The 18,450-nt window shown below is 33.0% G+C and overlaps 1 protein-coding gene across 1 annotated transcript in view; it reads right to left on the bottom strand.

Moving 5' to 3' along the window:
• Positions 1–3,290: 3,290 nt before the first annotated feature.
• EMC2 (ER membrane protein complex subunit 2) overlaps positions 3,291–18,450 on the bottom strand; it is a 36,111-nt gene continuing 20,951 nt past the window's right edge. The window contains exons 6-11 of the mRNA XM_026703563.2: positions 16,048–16,133; positions 15,836–15,895; positions 13,217–13,298; positions 12,444–12,554; positions 11,333–11,437; positions 3,291–4,231 (exon numbers count right to left, since the gene is read on the bottom strand). Coding sequence (XP_026559348.1) covers positions 4,145–4,231; positions 11,333–11,437; positions 12,444–12,554; positions 13,217–13,298; positions 15,836–15,895; positions 16,048–16,133 — 531 coding nt within the window. The 3' untranslated portion in view covers positions 3,291–4,144. The remainder of the gene's footprint in view (positions 4,232–11,332; positions 11,438–12,443; positions 12,555–13,216; positions 13,299–15,835; positions 15,896–16,047; positions 16,134–18,450) is intronic.

Below are 18,450 nucleotides of genomic sequence, written 5' to 3'. Positions count from 1 at the left end.
GACAAAGAAGAAGCCATCTTTAATGAACAAGTAATTTTATGTGGGGAGAAAAAGGAAAGGGGGGAAAGAGAATGTAGAATTTAAGATTTAAAAAAACAACCAAAGCAGAGAAAAATAATTTGAAAAATAAGTATAATACTGGAAAGCAACAGAAAGGGGGAATATAGAAGAGAGAAATAGAGGTAGAGAGACAAGGGGGTAAAAAGGGGAGAGAGAAGAAGAGAGGGAAGAAGGAAAGAAAAAGAAGTTACAAAGGACCAGAGCAAGATATAGAGAAACAGGACCTATTTAGAGATAATGGGTGAAAGTCTAACTGAAAAAGGGATTCTGTAAAGGTACATAATAAGATTGTACTGTTACATTAGTAACAGAAATAACTTTAGAAAATTGGAAACAATGTATGACTAAAATGAGGGATAAAATAGTTAGTGTAATTTAGTGAAATGTTTGTTAATAAAATAAGTGAAATAAAATAAATGAGAAAATTGAATTAGGAAGGAACGGGAACATTTTAATTAGTTAATGTTTTATAAAATATAAGTGAAGAGGGGGGGAATTAATTATGGAAAGCTTATAATTGTTCCCATAGAAGTATGATATTTAATTGAAAAGTAATGTTAAAGAAGTTAAGACTTTAATGAATATTAATATTAATGGTAGAATTGAATTGGAATGGAATGTGTTGTTTTAATTACATACATTTATAATTTTTTCTTTTTTCAGGAATATAGTGTGTATTTTAAGAATGTACCAAGCAGAATCCGAATGGAAGTTATGTATTATATTGAATGTTATAACTTTAGGGTATATATCGAAGCCTAAATAAGAGTTAAATGGATAAACTTAAAAGATATAAAGGCGTCCTACTCCAATCAGTAACTACAGGAGACATTTTGTTTAATGAGAAAAGATAATAGATAATTGAAACAGGACAGACAAAAAATACAAATATAATGATTTGAATTGAGATGAGATAATTAAAATAAAATTGAGAAAATTAAGAGGGGAGAAGCTATGCAGAAAATGTAAAATAGTAATAAGATATGGAATAGAATATAAAAATGAGCATGAACTTGAATTTGTGTCTGTACGAAGAAATGTAACCTGGGATTACGCTACTTTCAAAAAAGATGTTTTATTTGTATTTATTTTTTTTGTGAAAACTCAAATAAAATTTACAAAAAAAAAAAGAATGCTAATGTCACCCCACATTGATTCAGTAATTTTTATTTATTAATATATACGTGCATTCAAGCTGCATACTGATTATGTGCAGGACAAATCTATTGGATAAAATTAACTCTGTAGACTTCTACCCAGCAAGAAAATCTGGCTTGCCCCTTATACTGCCAGAAAATACCTTTTTAAAAAATTATTTATGTCATAACTTAAAATCTTGCCAATGCATCATTACAGTCCTCTCCCTTCCTTAGTTAGCCCTCATCATGAAGTCAGGGCCAAATGAAACATGCTTCAAAAAGCAAAATGCTCAAAACTATGTGATTTAAATAGGAAAAGAGATGGGGAGTGGAATATAGAATGCACTTATTTAACTGGTGATTAGTTTTCTGAAGCAGTTTTCCTATCCCCCTACATGTGCCAAAATCTGATGTGATAACAACCTCAGCTCAACACAGAGAATTTAGAAAGGGTGTCATGAGACAAATCATTTAACAAGGAACAGTCTTAATGCACTTTTGCAGTTAAAATCTGCCATTAATAGCACATCACTTATATTGTATTAATTAATCCTGGAAAAGTACATTTGAAGAACAAATGTTTGCCCTTATTTAGCAAGCACAATTGGAACCGTCAACTAAGGGAAGTGCTCTCTAAGTAAAGCCACACCTGTACTTATCATTTGATTTCAGTTTGCTTTTAGACCTGCGGAAGTCATATTTTTTTCAATTTATATTTCATACTTCTTAACTGCCCATCTCCCTCAGAGGGTATGTGCAAGAACTTGTCTCAGAGTTACTTTGTCATTATTACTGGAAATCATCATTAAATGAGTCAGTCACTAAACAAGGACTACTTGTAATTAATTAAAATTAATGTGTTTTAATGTAAATATCAAATTGATTTCTAATCCATTTTTTTTTAAAGAAACAACCCATATCATTTGTTCTCAAAGAAATATGGATACAGTAAAAGTTTAAAATGCATACTCTAATACCTATTATTAATCTAAGCTTTGTTTACATCTAAAGCTGGAAAAAAATTAAAATATACTATAATTTAAACACAACTTTTGACCCTTCAATTTGAATACAGCTTGGAAGATGAACTTCATCTGACATAGATAAAGAAACTGTTGTCCTTTAACATACTTGGAAATGTCAATAACCTTGACAATAATTCACCTCCAGACCCTGGGATATGTTGAATATTTTTTATGACTTAATGGCCCTATGAAACAATAATCCTTTTTTAAAAAATTGTATTTCGAGATGAGTTCCAATTCCAGCCTTTGAAATACATAGCTTGGAACTTTCAAGCAAGCATCCCATAATTACTTTTGATCAATTATGTTGTAATGAATACATGAATACACTGATTGAATGGAATAAAGACTTTGCCTAGATTCTCATATCACATGCTGGTATTCAGTATCAAACACTTCAATGCATCTTAGATTTATTCAATCAAAAATAGCATTTCATATTCACTGGATTTTCATAGGAAAGACTTGAGTGACAGAATCATCAAGTTAAGAGATGCAATGCAGCTATACCATTTAGACAGCTGCCTACCATGTCCCACAACAGATCCATTTTGGAATTTATTATGTGTATTAACTCAATTTTGAGATAACTCAATTTTGAGACGCTCTCAGATGCTCATTCTTTTGAACTACGTTCCTATTGCATGGAAATTGGCATTTGGACAAAGAATGTGGTGAAAGCAAAGGCATTTTTAAAAATGAAGTAAAGCTGTTTGCTGTGGAGAAATGGGCAAAAATTCCTGTGCAGCAAGCAAGTTATAAGAAAAGGGTGGTTGTAGTTATTGCAGCTAAATAGTTATGAATTTAAGGCAGTGATTACTTTTCCACACCAGCATATTGTATATAACTCCCTTTTTCTCCCTGCATAGAAAATATATTTAAGTTATGCACAAATTCAGAAAATCTGAAAGGAAACAAATGCTTTTTCACATTATTTCAAAAGTTCCAAATGAAAAGCAGCATTATTTATTCCCCCTAATGCCCTTATGCACTGCAAGGCCAGCAACAGAATCAATAATAAACACAATAGGTTGTAAAGTAGGAATCCATTAGTAAGGCCATGGAAGAAATTCAATGTCTGAGTTTATTTTTCTATATATTTTCAGAGAGAAGCATAATAAAATCTCTAGAACTGGTCAATTTTGAAGAGAATCAGCTGGCAAATTTCCTACTTAAGCCAGTTCAGCATAACTGAATTCTATTTTGTTCTTGCCATCTTTTATCTTTAATTAGTTTTAATAGCAATTTTTTTTTATTCTTGTGAGTTGGATGGCATGCAAGCTTAATAAATTATTTTTATATTTAAAAAATTGGAGGAGCTGTTTCAGGTAGATTAGAATCAGCAGCATGAAAGTAACTCCATCAATAAGGTTTCACTTAAAGGTGGTACTTAATACATAATGTTCAAAGCACTTACCATTTTTCTACCATTTTATAAATCAGTACTGCAGTCATACTAATGGTATTGTGCAAAACTAAATATCCAGGTAAATATTACTTGATCATTGTGGTGAACTTTTAAGTCTGATCCATAGTTCACGTTCCATAGGCAATTTCTATTTTGCACAAGTCTTGTAGACTTCCACAAGTGCAATAAATAATCCTGCATTATCACTTAATTTATTTTTACATCAAGTTATGGCTTAAACATTTGCTCTACAAGGTCTGAAGAGACTGAAGTTCAATAGAATTTACTATTTTTATTAACTGCGGTGACTTTTCATCATAGAAACAATAAATAGAAATCTTATATTTTTTTATAAAACATATCATTCAAGGTACTGTAGCAACTTTTACTGACATGAAACCACTGTTAACATAATGAGGCATTCAAAATAAACTTTTAAGTTTGTGAGGACAGAATTTCAGTTACAGAGCTCGGAGAAGAAGATCTATCACACTGGTCATCCCTCTTAAGCTTTATGACTGAGTGATCTGTAGGGCCTCCAACATGTCTTCTACAGCTTTCAATGAATACTTGTTTTCTTTCTTACTGCGGCCAGCATACTATGCAAAACAAAAGCAAAAAAGTATCTTTAAAAAAAATTGAAAATAAAGTACAACAGTCAAAGGTAGCCCTGGGTTGCATTAATTACAAACACTTATTAATGAATTCATTTGAAATACACTTCAGCAAAATTTGATTATAAAGGAATAAAATTTTAAGCTTTACATTTAAAAATGTTTGAACATTTTAAAAGGATTACAAAAGGTGAGGAGCGCGTCAGCAAAAAAAGAATCATAACATTCATACTTTACTCTCTCAATTTTCTGCGTATGAATGAATTTTATTTTGTCTGTCTGTCTGTCCGTGTGTATATGTGTATACAGTATGTATGTATGTATGTATGTATGTATGTATGTATGTATGTGAAGAAACAGACATCTTGTGATCTCCGGAACTAAAATTATATTTATTATACTTATTAAGCTTTTGTCAGCCTCTGCTGACATCATCAGAGTATTAAGTATATTTAATATATATACTTTTTCTCTTTAATTAATGTTGCCCTGAATAACAGACTGTCTGATTGGTATGTTTGTTTTCTCATAATTAATTTATTAAACTTCTCATGAACCATTGACAAAAGGTAATATTACATTTGAAACAAAATTAAACTATTAACCCGCTTTTGACCTTCTGAATATTTTTTAAACTTGAGAAATATTGATTCTATAGCCTAAGATTTCAAAGAAAATAAAAGGAAACCACAAGGTTACGTTGGAATAGCCCCCCCTACTCTCTTCAGAAATTGACTAGATCCTGTGCATTTCAGTTTTAGGGAAAATTAAGCTGATTGCTAAAATGCATTCAGAAATCTTGGATTTATTCTAACTTTAAATACATTAAAACAAATATGAAGTATTAAAAAGCTCCACTGATATGCATTGGCATGACTGAAACAATACACTACATTTTACTTTGGTGCTTTAAAACAGACACAGAGAGTATAAGTTACACAGATATATTTCAGTGTTGTTACACCAATGTAACTATACATTTTCTCTCATACAGTTCCACTGGTATATACGGCTGGTGAAGACATGCCTCTAAATTATATAAATTCTCTAATTTGCCATGCTCTTTAGGTGAGATGTTTGTGTGTGCTTTAAATCTATACCATATGGCTACAAAGACACATCTGAGAATGCTCTGACATCTCATTAAATTACAGGAAACATTGGCAAAACAGCCCATCATTATCAACTCTTCATGAGTGTAAGAGTAATCCTGTAAGAGCTGATCAAGGGTTATATAATCCAACATTCTACTATGCAATAACTAATAAAGTATTTTAAGAAGCCAACAAGCAAGATTTGAGGGTAAAGGGATACTGTCTGCTCACCTTACAGCAATTGGTACTGTAAGAAAGATTATATTGCCTTACCAAAGATAGTGGCTCATTTCAAACATTTGTCTGGTGACTATTTGCAGTTATGAGGTGCTGGAAAGAAGTGACTTAAAACTGGCCCTCACGCTTATGATCATTGCAGAATCCCCATGGTCACACTCAGTGCTTAGCCATCAGCCTGGATTATTGTCAATTGCAGTATCTATTGGTAATATGAACATCATTTCTGACCTTCCCAGAGAAGCTTCCAACAAGTCAATAAGGAAGCTGGAAGGAGGTAGAAGGTTGTAACTATATGATGTCTCACTTCATGACCAATTGAAAAAGATAGTAAAACTGAATATGGTCCCATGATGTGTCGCCCTGTGTCTGTACAGCTTACTGGTGAATTTTCCAGTCCCTATTCCGATTGCAAGCTGAAGACTCCCTATATCTTATAATGTACAGGTAGGTCTTGATTAGTGCAGTTAAGAAATCCTATGAAATGATCGGATTATTCAAACACGCACTGTTCAAAAATCATTATTTTTATGGAAAGATATGGTAATTGGTTCAACAGAAAAAGCAATGAAAAATTATAAACATAAATTTGTATGTATGTATTAATAAATTAATACAGTGAAGGATAAAAAAATGTTCTTATAATTAAAAACTGTAATAGACGAGTCTCATTAGAGCAAAACATTTATATAATTAAGTGACATTAATATTGTCATAGCACCACTAAAATAGGATGATATGTTGGAATACCTAAATCTATTTTATTATTTTTATTTTATGGTTAACAAAGTCACAAAGTAGTTATAGAAAGCAAAATAAAAATAAAAAAATAGATTTAGGTATTCCAACATCTCATCCTGTTTTAGTGGTGCTGAGACAATATTCAAGTCACTTAATTATATAAGTTTTGCTCTAATGTAATGATGAGACTCGTCTATTACAATTTTTTGTGCAATCAAGTTAATTTTTGAATCCTGGCAGCTGTATGGAAAAATCGCTGCAGTTTTGTTGGCAAGGTTTCTCAGAAGTGGTCTCCTTCCTACAGCTGATCACTGCTTACTGGTTACCTGGCTGTCCAAGACAGGAGCTTCCAACCTTGGCAACTTTAAGACTTTTGGACTCCAACAAGAATTCTGGGAGTTGAATCCACAAGTCTTGAAGTTGCCAAGGTTGCAGATCCCTGGTCTAAGGTGTGGCTAGAACTCATGGCCTCCCAGTTTCTATCTTGATGCTTTCACCAGTACACCGTTTTTCTGTGCATACACAAATGATTCAAGATATGACAAATCTAACCTATTAGATTTATTTCCTTCAAACTTCAGTTCTTGTTCTATCCCCCTTACTTAAAAAAGGGGGCGAACATGAATACTTCTTTGCTCTGCTCACAAGGTGGCAACCTTTAGCAACAGAGATGTTTCAAAGGAACAAGACCTACATTTTCAGTCCATTTGCTGGGTTTTTAGGTTTTTAGTAGCTTTAAATGCATATAGACAAGGCAAACCACATGGTGTACTCAGGTCAAGCAAAGTTTGGTATTTATTCAGCAGATTTTTAATGGCATCTTTTATAAGGGTAGGGTGTAAACTTGATATTCAGGCCAATTTCTCATTTATGTAATTTTATCCCACCTATTTAAATTCCCCTTGCAGTTTTTAGCTAGATATGGTATCTGTCATTTTTCAGTTAAAATACAGCTGAAGTATGCAATATATCAATAAATACATGAAGTCACAAAGAAATGCTGACATTTGTTTTAAGTATATTTTAGTTGAGTAACAATGCAACTATTCTGCTAAATATCAACTGAAAGAGGAATCAGTTAACAATAATTTTGATTCACTTCCAACATAACTTCCCAATAGTTTGGAACTGGACCATAAAGTTATAAAATATAAATTGCATTTTTATTGCTGAGTTAAAGGCACTCTTAGTAATCTAACTTTACAGAACTGAATTTTTGCAGCAGGTTTGCAAATTGCTGATATTATTTTAAAGTCAGTTCCATATAAATACCTTTTATCACTAAGAAAATTGCATATTATGAAATTGTGTGCTTAGCATTTAACCTTTATTAACATAAAATCGGAGCATCCATTGTCAATGATTAACAATGAACCAATTAGCCCAAAGCAAAATAGGCTATTTTATAAATGATGGCATTCTTATCTTTCTAACTAAACTGTAGCTATAGTACATGATATAACAATGCCAACCACTGAAGATATTTATAGCAATATAGCATTAGCAATAACACTTAGACTTATGTACTGCTTTACAGTGTGTTACAGCCCTCTCTAAGCAGTTTATAGAATCAGCATATTGGCCCAACAATTTTGGCTCCTCATTTTACCCACCTGAGAAAGATGGAAGGCTGAGTCAACCCTGAGCCTGGTGAGATTTGAACTGCCAAATTGCAGACAGCCGGCAGGCAGCAGAAGTAGCCTGCAGTACTGCACTCTAATCACTGGGCCACTGAGGCTCAGTATGAAGAAATACTGTGTACAGAGTGCAAAAATACTGGTGCTAAGGCTCTTAAAACAAAAAATGCTGGACTGTAATCTTTTTCAGTTGCTCAACAGCTTAGGTAGCATTACAAATCTATCAAACAAGCATTCCATGCATTATTCACAATTTATTATGTGCTAACAAGTTGTTGTCAATTGCCAATTACCATAAAGATTTTCTCCATGACAATCGGTCCCTGCATTCATTTATTTTGTTGCTTGTTCTCTTCTTCTCTGTCTTTACCCTTTCTCAGGATTAGAGTCTTCTCCAGAGAACTTTGTCTTCATATAATGCCTTTAAAGTATATAATTTGAGCCTGATCATTTGGGTCTGGAGTGAGACCTCTGGATTGATTTGTTCAATGAACCACTGATTTATTTATTTTTGTCTATCCACAGAATTCTTAGAAGTCTTTACCAACATGAAAATTCAAAGGCATCAATACTCTTCCTATCCTACTTCTTTAAAGTCCAATCTTCGCTTCCACTGAGTGTTATAGAAAATATCATAGCTCACACAATTCTGATCTTGGTAAATATAAACACATTACGTCATTGGAACATACTTTCCAAGTCTGAGGTCCCAAAGGTGCTTTTTCAAAAGGCAACGGGACTTTCTTTGTTTTTGCCTAAAGATATTTCATTTCTCACCCAAGAAGCTTCTTCAGTTTTGACTGAACTTGATGTAGATCACTGTTTCATTTTCCAATTATAAAACCATCATCATTGTTAGGAATGTAAGTCACCTAACAGTTAGTTGAGTTGGAAAATATATAAACCAGGATAGATATTTTAATACTGTCTCTTTAAGAGAATGCTAAAACTGTAATTGGGTATGGTTCCTCAAATGGCCTTAAGTTGGAGCCAGAAACCTGGGTTGTTCTGTTGTCTTTTTCTGGAGAGTGTTGCTGTTCCTTATTGACTATTGACTGATCATAGTTCTTCTTGGATTTGATGTAAGTCTGTTACTGAACTGTTTTTGATACTGGACTTTGTTATTTGGATTATCCTTGGACTGAAAACTGACTGCTTTAACTGTGAATGACTTGGACTGCTTGTTTGGACTTTGCTTAAACGTTTATTGGAAGTAAAAACCTACATTTTACTATACAGTATATCTGTGTCATGTGTGGGTGTTATTCTTCACCATTCCCACTATGTCTCCCTGTGTGCGCTCATTCTCCTAGCGGGGAATTACCTCAACAATCATCTTCTTCCAATCCAGTTTTTTTTTAATATACATTCAGAAAATAAACTGAATAAATAAGGGGGGAGTACACAAATTTTTTATATTCCTTTGCTAACCTGAAGCCAGACTGTTTCCCCATGTTCTGTCCTTACTATGGCTTACTGGCCTGTATATAAATTGCTCTTGATGACAATGAGATATTCTGGTATTCCCATTTTTGTGATCAATTTTTATAGACTGATTTACACAATTGAATGCCTTTTGATAATCAATGAAGCACACACAGTGACTTCTTTTTGGTGTCGTTGGGCTTTCTCAATCCAACCTGCAACAATTCCATGTTTTCCTCCAGCTTTTCTAAGATCAACTTGAATATCTTTTTCTATAATCTGCTGTAATCTGTGTTGGATGATACTAACCTAGCCTGTGAAGTTAAAAATATTGTACAATAGTTTGCACACCCCATTAAGTCTATTTTTTTGGCATTTGAATGTAAATTGACTTTCTTCAATTTATTGGCCAGTCTTTTGTTCTCCAGATTTGCTAACATAGCTTGTTTAAAACTTTTACTGGTTCTTCTGTTGATTGCCATATTTCTATGGGTAGTGGTAATAACTGCAGTGTTGATCTAACTTTAACTATTAGTACCAGAGATTCTTATAAGAATGGAACATCTTCTAATATATTTTGGATATTGACATATCTACTGTACAGTATTACAGTACATTGCTTTCACCTTTATTTAATCTCCTCTGAATTGCTTACTATCTATCCATTAGTGTGCTTTGCTATACCAATTCAAATTGCAAACCCCTTCTGAGTTCAGAGTTCTTTAGAAAGACTTTCCTTATTTCTAGGTCTGTTTCCATCTTCAAATATTTTTTTCTATCAGTATCATCAGTGCCTTTACAGATGTTGTTATAGTAACAGTTCTTGTCTCTTCTAAGAACTATTTGAAATTATTTAAGTCCTTTTCTGAGGTTTTTCTCTTTCTTGTCTACTCTTCTTTGCAATTTTCCACAGTTCGTTCTTATATCCAGTCAGCACCCCCCCCCCCCCCCCTTCCTTCCTTAATGGCAGTTTATTTTCACATTTATCCCATGCAGCTTTTTAAAGCTCATTCCATCATTCCTCCAATTTTCTATTAGTGAGTTTCAGGACTTCAAAGCAATTCCCAATGTTCTTCTTGAAAATGTGGGCATATGTTCAAGATCATATTGTGGAAACTGACTGGCTTTCTTCTTTAGCTTAACTTGGAAACTGCATCTAAACAGTTCGTAATCTGTTCCACAGTCAGCACCTGGCCATGCCTTTGATAATATAACTGAGTTCCTTTGTCTTCTTTTAACAATAATATAGGCAATTTGATTTTTATGTACTCCATCTGGTGGTTTCCATGTATAGAAGTGTCATTTTGAATGCTTGGATCCATTGTTAGGTATTTGTTCATAATATATGGTCTTAATAATTTTCCATTTACAAATAACCAAACCTAATTAATCAAAGATTCTAGTCAGGGTTCTAAGACAAAAATACATCACTGCAATGGACTGAACTGGGGAGCTCGCTGGATAAATTTTGGACCAGTTCATTGTCTCTCTGCCTACAGAATTGGTGTAAATAGGATTGGGATACACTCCCACGACAAAAGACCAAAGATAAATACAGTAAATACAGTAACAAATAAACTAGCAAAGCCTATTAGAAGCATTTAATAAAAGACACTAACAGTTAGCAGATAGCTTTGTGTCTCATAAAATGGGGAAAATGATTTCTAATGATGCAACGCTGGGATAAAAAACTTTAAAAATAGGTAGGATGGATATTTTGTACCTGTTCAGTATGTCCTTATGATAGCAAAATAACATTCACATATTCAAAAATTAAATAATTTCTATTGTGTATTCATGATTCCTCAAGAATGGTTTTTAAAAACTCTGCATTATATAGGTCATCACCTCAATATGCATGCAAGTGGTTTTTTATGATCATTTCCTTTTCTGGACCATCAAACTTTAAAAACTAATATAAAAAATATTATTGAGTTTAACAAAACACTCACCTGGTAAGCTCTATTGATTTGGTTTGCAGCCCAACTAGCATATTTCATATTATCCTTTTTAACTTTTGCACTGGCCTTGGAATTGGAGGCAATATGGCTGGCAGACTAGAAATACAACAGGAAACAAATTAGGAAGCAATCTTTGACAATTAAACTAAAATGTACTATACATATGGAAAATGGTTAACCATTACAGTGAAAATGTGTAACCAAATGTACCTTGTCCTATCAGCTATGATAAAAAACTAATACTTTTAAAATCAGAATTCAGAATAAATAAGTACTTTGATTCTGTTGAAAAAAAATCAGAAATATGGCAGATTTGTCCATCAAAATACAAAAAGCTAGTTTCTGAATTTCTTTGAATTTGTAGTTTGAAAACAACAGTCCCCTATATCATGGAAAAACCTGAAAGAAAGGTATTTATTTATTATACGGCTGCTCACTTGCCTATTGACTCTAGATGGTTCACAAGGGCTAAAAGCATCAACCACATTACTTTGGATCACATGAGTTCCTTGACTTATGACCATAATGAAAGATTTCTGGTTCCAATTATGATGGTAAGTCAAGAAGTACCTGTAAACAACATCACAAATATGAGCATCTGTTTCACTGTTTATATCCACAGTATTACTACAATGGAATAGGACAATGCAACAGTATTTATGTTTTTTTGAAGAGAAGACATATTCATGAGAAATAGGTTAGCTGTTTCGTAGCTGAAAAGACATGCTATTCAAAGTCATCTTTCCAACAGATTAGTTTAAGGCAAACTAATTTAAAGAAAATCTGCATAAACTGTATTGTAGAATAAATTAACAAATGTAACTCTTAAGAGTTCCACTTTAAATTTTATAGTGTGATTATGATATCACCACAATTCTATAGCAAAATGGATAGAAAATATAAATGCTGCTAATGCTACGTAAATTTACATATTAGTAGAGAAGAACTGAGCCAATCCAGGCTTTTTCACAGTAGACCTTGAAAATCTTTCTTCTTTTTTATTAGTAAGTTTGGAAAAGGTCAACTTTTCTACCTTCATTTTCAAAATTTAAATAACAAGGCGAATCATTTTTAACAAAAATACAGTGCTCTCTGGACTTACCATGTAAAGACCAAACAATGCTCTCATGTTTCGGTTATTCAGTTTTAATGCCTGTGCAAAATATTTTCGGGAGAGCTCAAGGTTCTCAAGGCCTCCTTGAGTATATTTAACCTGTAAATTAAATATTTATTTTAACAGACTTTCTAAAGATGTCAAATTTAAAAGAATATATAATTTATCTTGCATCACATACGTGGAAAAGTTAGACAATTTTCCTCCCTAAAAAGACATTTTTACCAGGTAAGATAGTTGAGACAACTGATGCTAGATATTTAATTCAGGTATTGTTGGAGATCCATCTAAAGATCTAGCTAGTAATTTTGACCTGTATTTACCAGTTTTCATTTTGCCGTTTATTTTTACCTTTAATTAAATAAACTCACTCCAGTTATTAGCAGTTTTATTGTACTGCATAACACATTTATATAAGATTAGTTTGGTTTAATATATAAGAAAAGGTATGTTTTCATGGGCTTTCCTTTTACAGATTATAACAAATTAAAAGATTAAAAACTTAATTAAAATTTAAGATTGAAAAAATATTTTAAATGTACTATTTAAAAAAAACTTTATAAAGATATCCTCATTAAAAAGGACTTCTGACCTAGGAAACAAGAGAGGGAGAAAAAGGATGGGAAATCATGGTAGGAAAAATTGAAAGGGTAACCCATAGGAGAAGATAAACAAACAGGTTATGAAGATAGTATATCTTGCCAACTGACCATTTCTTTTGGGACAAGTACTAGCTGCTCCTAATATTCTAAAATACTTACTTCTGCAAACTGTTGGCAATACAAGTGATTGTGAGGATTAGTCATCATGAGTTCCTCTAGGCAAAAGGCAGCCTTTGCATAACTGAAGGCAAAAGAGAGATAAAGAAAAGCAAGACAAATTCGGTGTTTATTATAATACCAGGGTGAAAACAATGTTAAAATTATTTGAACAAAAATAGATCATCTTTTTATAGAACAGGCAAAAGAAGAAAGTATTAAATGCAACTTAAGTGATAAAGAAATTTCTGTGAGTAAGATTTTTGCAAACTGGGTAAGACTGGATTGAATTGGTTTGGCTAAATCTTATCCATAAAAAAAGTATTGGAGCATCTACAGTTCAGAATATCATTGAAGATTTCAATTGTAAGTTCTGTTTAGCAAAAGGAACAGAAATTTTTCAGGATTGTATAGTACCATGTAAACTGAATATGATCAATAATGTCACTAAACTCATATATTTTGAAGATTAAAATAGGCATTTTTCAAACATATGCTTTTTGTAAAATATACCCAAATTCTAAAAGCTTTCAAAATCTGTGGCAACTGATTTCTAACATACGATAGCAAGAGAGAATGTCCATGTTTAGTTGCTTCACATTTACTACCAAACATGTGTTCCAAAACCACATTAAAAAAAACAAACAGAAAAGCCACAACTTTTATTACAAAATCAGACTTCAGTCTATCCTATAAAACCACACCTTAAAACAAATGCAAACAAAGGAACTGCCGTAATAATATAATAAACTCACCAAAAGCCTTGTTTGCTTGTTAAAGGCAACTTGATAACTATAAGCTACAATAATCAGAACTGAATTTCCTTTGTAGACCTTAATACATTCTTAGCCCCTTGTGTTGCATTTACTGAACCCTAAAAATTCACAAGTTTTTCTGTGCTATTTCCTGGAATCTGACTAGGGGAGGAGTCAGTGAAAAATGGAAAATACTGATTGCAGGGGTCTTTAGTGCTCGCTCAGCTTGGTTGCTTTCTTGTACACGTTTCACCATCCAAACTAGGCAACATCAACAGTGAACTACTGAAGTTCCCTAGTTTGGGTAGTGAAATGTCTGCAAAACAACCAAGTTCAGAGAGCACCAAAGACCCCTCATTTCAACCAAGCTACAAATATTTTCCCTCTGTTGAATACTAATTATTCTGAGAACCCAATTCCTCTACAAAATTCCACATGCATACCTTGTCTTTTACCTTTTTGGTTCACTTTATTTATAATTTAATATATGTAACCATTGTTTTCATGTAACTATAACTTTTATCATCTCTTTTACTAAACCTGATCTTATTTAACATTTTTACCAAAAAGGATATACATAGAAAATGCATTCTTCATGGATTCTGTGAAAATATTTGACTTCGGTTTCAAATTTTTGGACCTGTTTAATCTCTAATTTTATCAATATGCCAGTTTATGCCTGCTATTAAATTTACAGAAATATGTATTTTTAATTGTCATCTGCCAGTTTTATCCATGCTTCTGATAAAGTAGGACATAGTCCATATCAGAGTATATCATAATAAAGGTGATAATGAAATATACCACAAGAGGCTAATAATAAAACTATAACATTTTGTTTCTGAATCCCTTAATTTTATTTATATATATATATATATATATATACACACACACACACACACAGCACTTATATTGTTAATACACTGAGAAAGAACAATGTCTAAGTCACTTTGATAGTGAGATGGGCAGAGTATAAATTTAAATAAATAAATACATAAAATAAACAAAGAAATCAATCAATCTAAACTAAAATTACCCACTGAGGTCTATAGAATACTTAAGGCTATGTTCTTAAAAAAAAGAAATAAAGCTATTTTTGGTAACTCGATAAAAATAGTAGGTTTTCTCATTACTTTCTTATTCCTTGAAATATGCATGGAAAGCAACAACATCATAAGTTTTGGGCTAAAAAGTAATGCTGGACAGAAAAAAGAAACCCAATAATTTGCTTTTGGAATGAAGGTTAGAATTAATGCCATATATTTAAAAAAACTGAACTACAGCTGTACACTAATCTGCTCATGCTGGGATTTCCTCTTGTCACTAAAGCAATAAAAAAAGTGAACAACAACATTCAAGATGCAATAGAAAAGTGCCAACATTCTTAAGTGCAAGCTGTTATTTATCCAAGAGGCAAGATTCTTATTTTAATGACAATTTATTTATTGTTTAGAAAACATTCGTCTGTTGTAAATTTTATCTAGCCTGTCTTTTCAGAGAATGTTAAAATTGTAAATGCAGTTCATCCATGCTTTTTCTTGAATTTAGAAGATCAGTATTTACATCAGGCAAAAATAATTAAATGCCTGTAACCAAGCTACCAAAAATATGTCGGCTTAAATAGAATGTGCTTGACAAGTCCATAAAAATGCATTCTTATAAAAAACTTAAAACCTTCTTCCTATTTATAAAAAAAGGGGGAAGAATGCCCCCTGGGAAAAATAGTATGTGTGCTATTTATTTTACTGGAATAAAATCAGGAATCTTCCAATAATCGCTTTAAGAAAGCAAGCCTTTTTTGTATGCAAAAAAAAGAAAAGAAAAACCTTCTTAGCCCTTTATGAATTAGGTTTTGCAAGCAACTTACTCGTGTTCATTGATGTAGAGCTCTGCCAGCTCATGCCAGGCTTCCTGGTCCCCAACAAATCTGAACAAAAGAAGGTGAAGAAAAGAGCTAAAAATAGATTCTACAAAATGAACAGCAAGGAGGCAAAGAAAGAAATCAAATGTAATGCCTTTTTAATTAAAAAAGAGATTAGGCTTAATGAAACACAAGGCATATTCTTATAAAACACTCACTGTTCCAAATACTCATTCAGCTCTCGGATGGCTTCAGTGTTTTTCCCCTGAGCTTTCCGAATGGCAATCTTACGTTTTCGGGCTGCCTATAGGTTAAATTTGACAGAGGATTATGTGCTTGTAGACACCATCTCTTGGGTTTTTGAGAAACAGGCAATTTGACTCTGCAAATTATTATTTTAATGATCAAAAAGCTGTATCGCTGAGCAACTGCATGACAGGAGTTTTCACACAGATTCATACATGATGACATCCTGTGGAGAGATTTAAACAGCTTTTCTTGCTTTGGCATTATGTTTTAATTTATATGTGCAAACTGTATGCATCACAAGTCCAGGTTCTATAATTACAATTATTGAAGAACCCCAAAGTTGTTCAGCCGACCATTTATGCATTTTGTCTCACACTGAGACAGTCACTGGAGATGACCAAATTGTACTTCCAGGTTTCCAAGATTTTTCTTTTTCTTTCTACGCTAAAGAACCTTTTAGAAGCAATGTTCCATAAATCTCAAAGCAGAAATCTGGATTTGCTGAAGCAGCCTCTGGATATTGCAATAATAGAAGGAAAAAGGTAGCCAATATTGTGCACACAATTCCTGGCAGTATAACAACTCTAAGAACATTTCAACTGTTATCTCAGCTACTTAAATTCTAAATTGTCTGGCAGCTGTTCCATTGAATTAACAGCTTCATAACAAGTAAACAAAAGGCATGCCCTAGCAATCTGGGGCACATGTCATTGCTGATTCTCTATCCCTACCCTATACCCCCTTTTAAAACAAACTACATCTGCAGCAGCTAAGAAGACAGTTCACTGCCATGAGAAAGGTTCTTTCTTTTTACCTCTGAATGCTCTTCCTTCAAAAATACACAAGTAGGGTCTTCTCAAATGATTTGGAATTAAGGCTTTCTAGTCACTCCTGCTATATTTGTAAACCATACTATTCCCACACAACAGAAGCCATTCAGACTCCTAAGCTTCCTACCAGTGGAAATATTATATGCTTTTCCAGCATGCGCATATAAACTGATCTTTATCTTGCACTACTAAAGACATTTGATCACATCAGAAGACGATGGAGTTGGTGAAGTATATGCGATATCTTGTTCTAAGATCGCCTGCATTAAACAGGGCATGAAATTCCTTGTGCTACAGGTAGCCAAACAACTTTCTTCAGTTGCAGACTTTCAAGTTCTCCCGAGTAGTGTAATCTTAAAAGAAAGCAATAATCTGGCAAATTTTACAACCACGACTATTTTATGTGAAATTGGAATTTTAAACTGACATCCCATTGCACTCTGGCCAATTTCTATCCAATCTTTTCTCCCATATACTGATTCACTGTCAGCTCAAAGAAAATCTAGAACCATAAGAGCAACACACTTATAAATCCTATGTTTTCCAAATATATGGCATCATTCTTTCAGCAAGCCTATAGAAGTCCCTACTTCCCAAACCCCAACAGATACGGTATAAAAACTGATTAGGCCCCAAACTATTACTAAAATATACATACTTCCTAGTTGAAAAAGCACTGGTATAAACAAGAATTTGCAACTTTAACCCATCAAGTCAATCCATTCATTGCAATATGTTCTATTTATCAAAATTGCTTTGGATAATGAGATGGGAAGAATATACAGTACATTTAATAATAAAAATAAATTTTTACTGGCAGGAAATTTTTCAAGCCAAGTGAATACAGTATTGCACTGACTACCTAGAAATAGACTTCAGAGACACTTGTGGAGTTAAACCTACAAATGTTCTTTTGGTCCCACTGCACAATTCTTCCATACTTGCCATATTAAACGCAAGGCAAGGAATACATCAGAGAAAGAATTTATCTCTCTTCAGCCAGCAATCAAGATGGTATAGGGATTAAGACGCTGACTTAGAAACTGGGAGACTGTGAGTTCTAGTCTCACATTAGGCATGAAAACCAGCCTGTTATGTCAAGGCAGTCAAAAGTCTCTTATCCCAACCTACCTCACATGGTTATTGTTATCGGGAAAATAGGAATAAGGAGCATTAGTTACGTTTTTCACCTTGAGTTTCTTTTAAAAATAAAGTTGGGATACTCATAAATAAATATACCAATTTGGGGTCTGTATATTGGTAGGCGTGAACATTATTCTAGAATGTATTTGAATAAGTATTTGCAATTCTCAAAAGAAAAACATCCTGAGAACTATCTTGAGATAATTTCTCCTCTCTTTTTCATTCAAAAAGTTTCATGATCTGATTAAAGCACTGTTTGTAAGTTGATCTACTTTGTGTTTGAATAGCACTGAACACATGATGGTTATGTCTGGTCCTCGGATTCTGGCCATCCCACCACCCCTGCGATCACGTGATCATAATCTAGGTACTTGGAAACTTGCTCAGAATTATGACCAG

Source organism: Pseudonaja textilis, chromosome 3 (assembly GCF_049901715.1).
Source record: "Pseudonaja textilis isolate UNSWEBS1 chromosome 3, rPseTex1.2, whole genome shotgun sequence".
NCBI lineage: Eukaryota > Metazoa > Chordata > Lepidosauria > Squamata > Elapidae > Pseudonaja > Pseudonaja textilis.
This window is presented reverse-complemented; position numbering and strand designations above follow the sequence as displayed.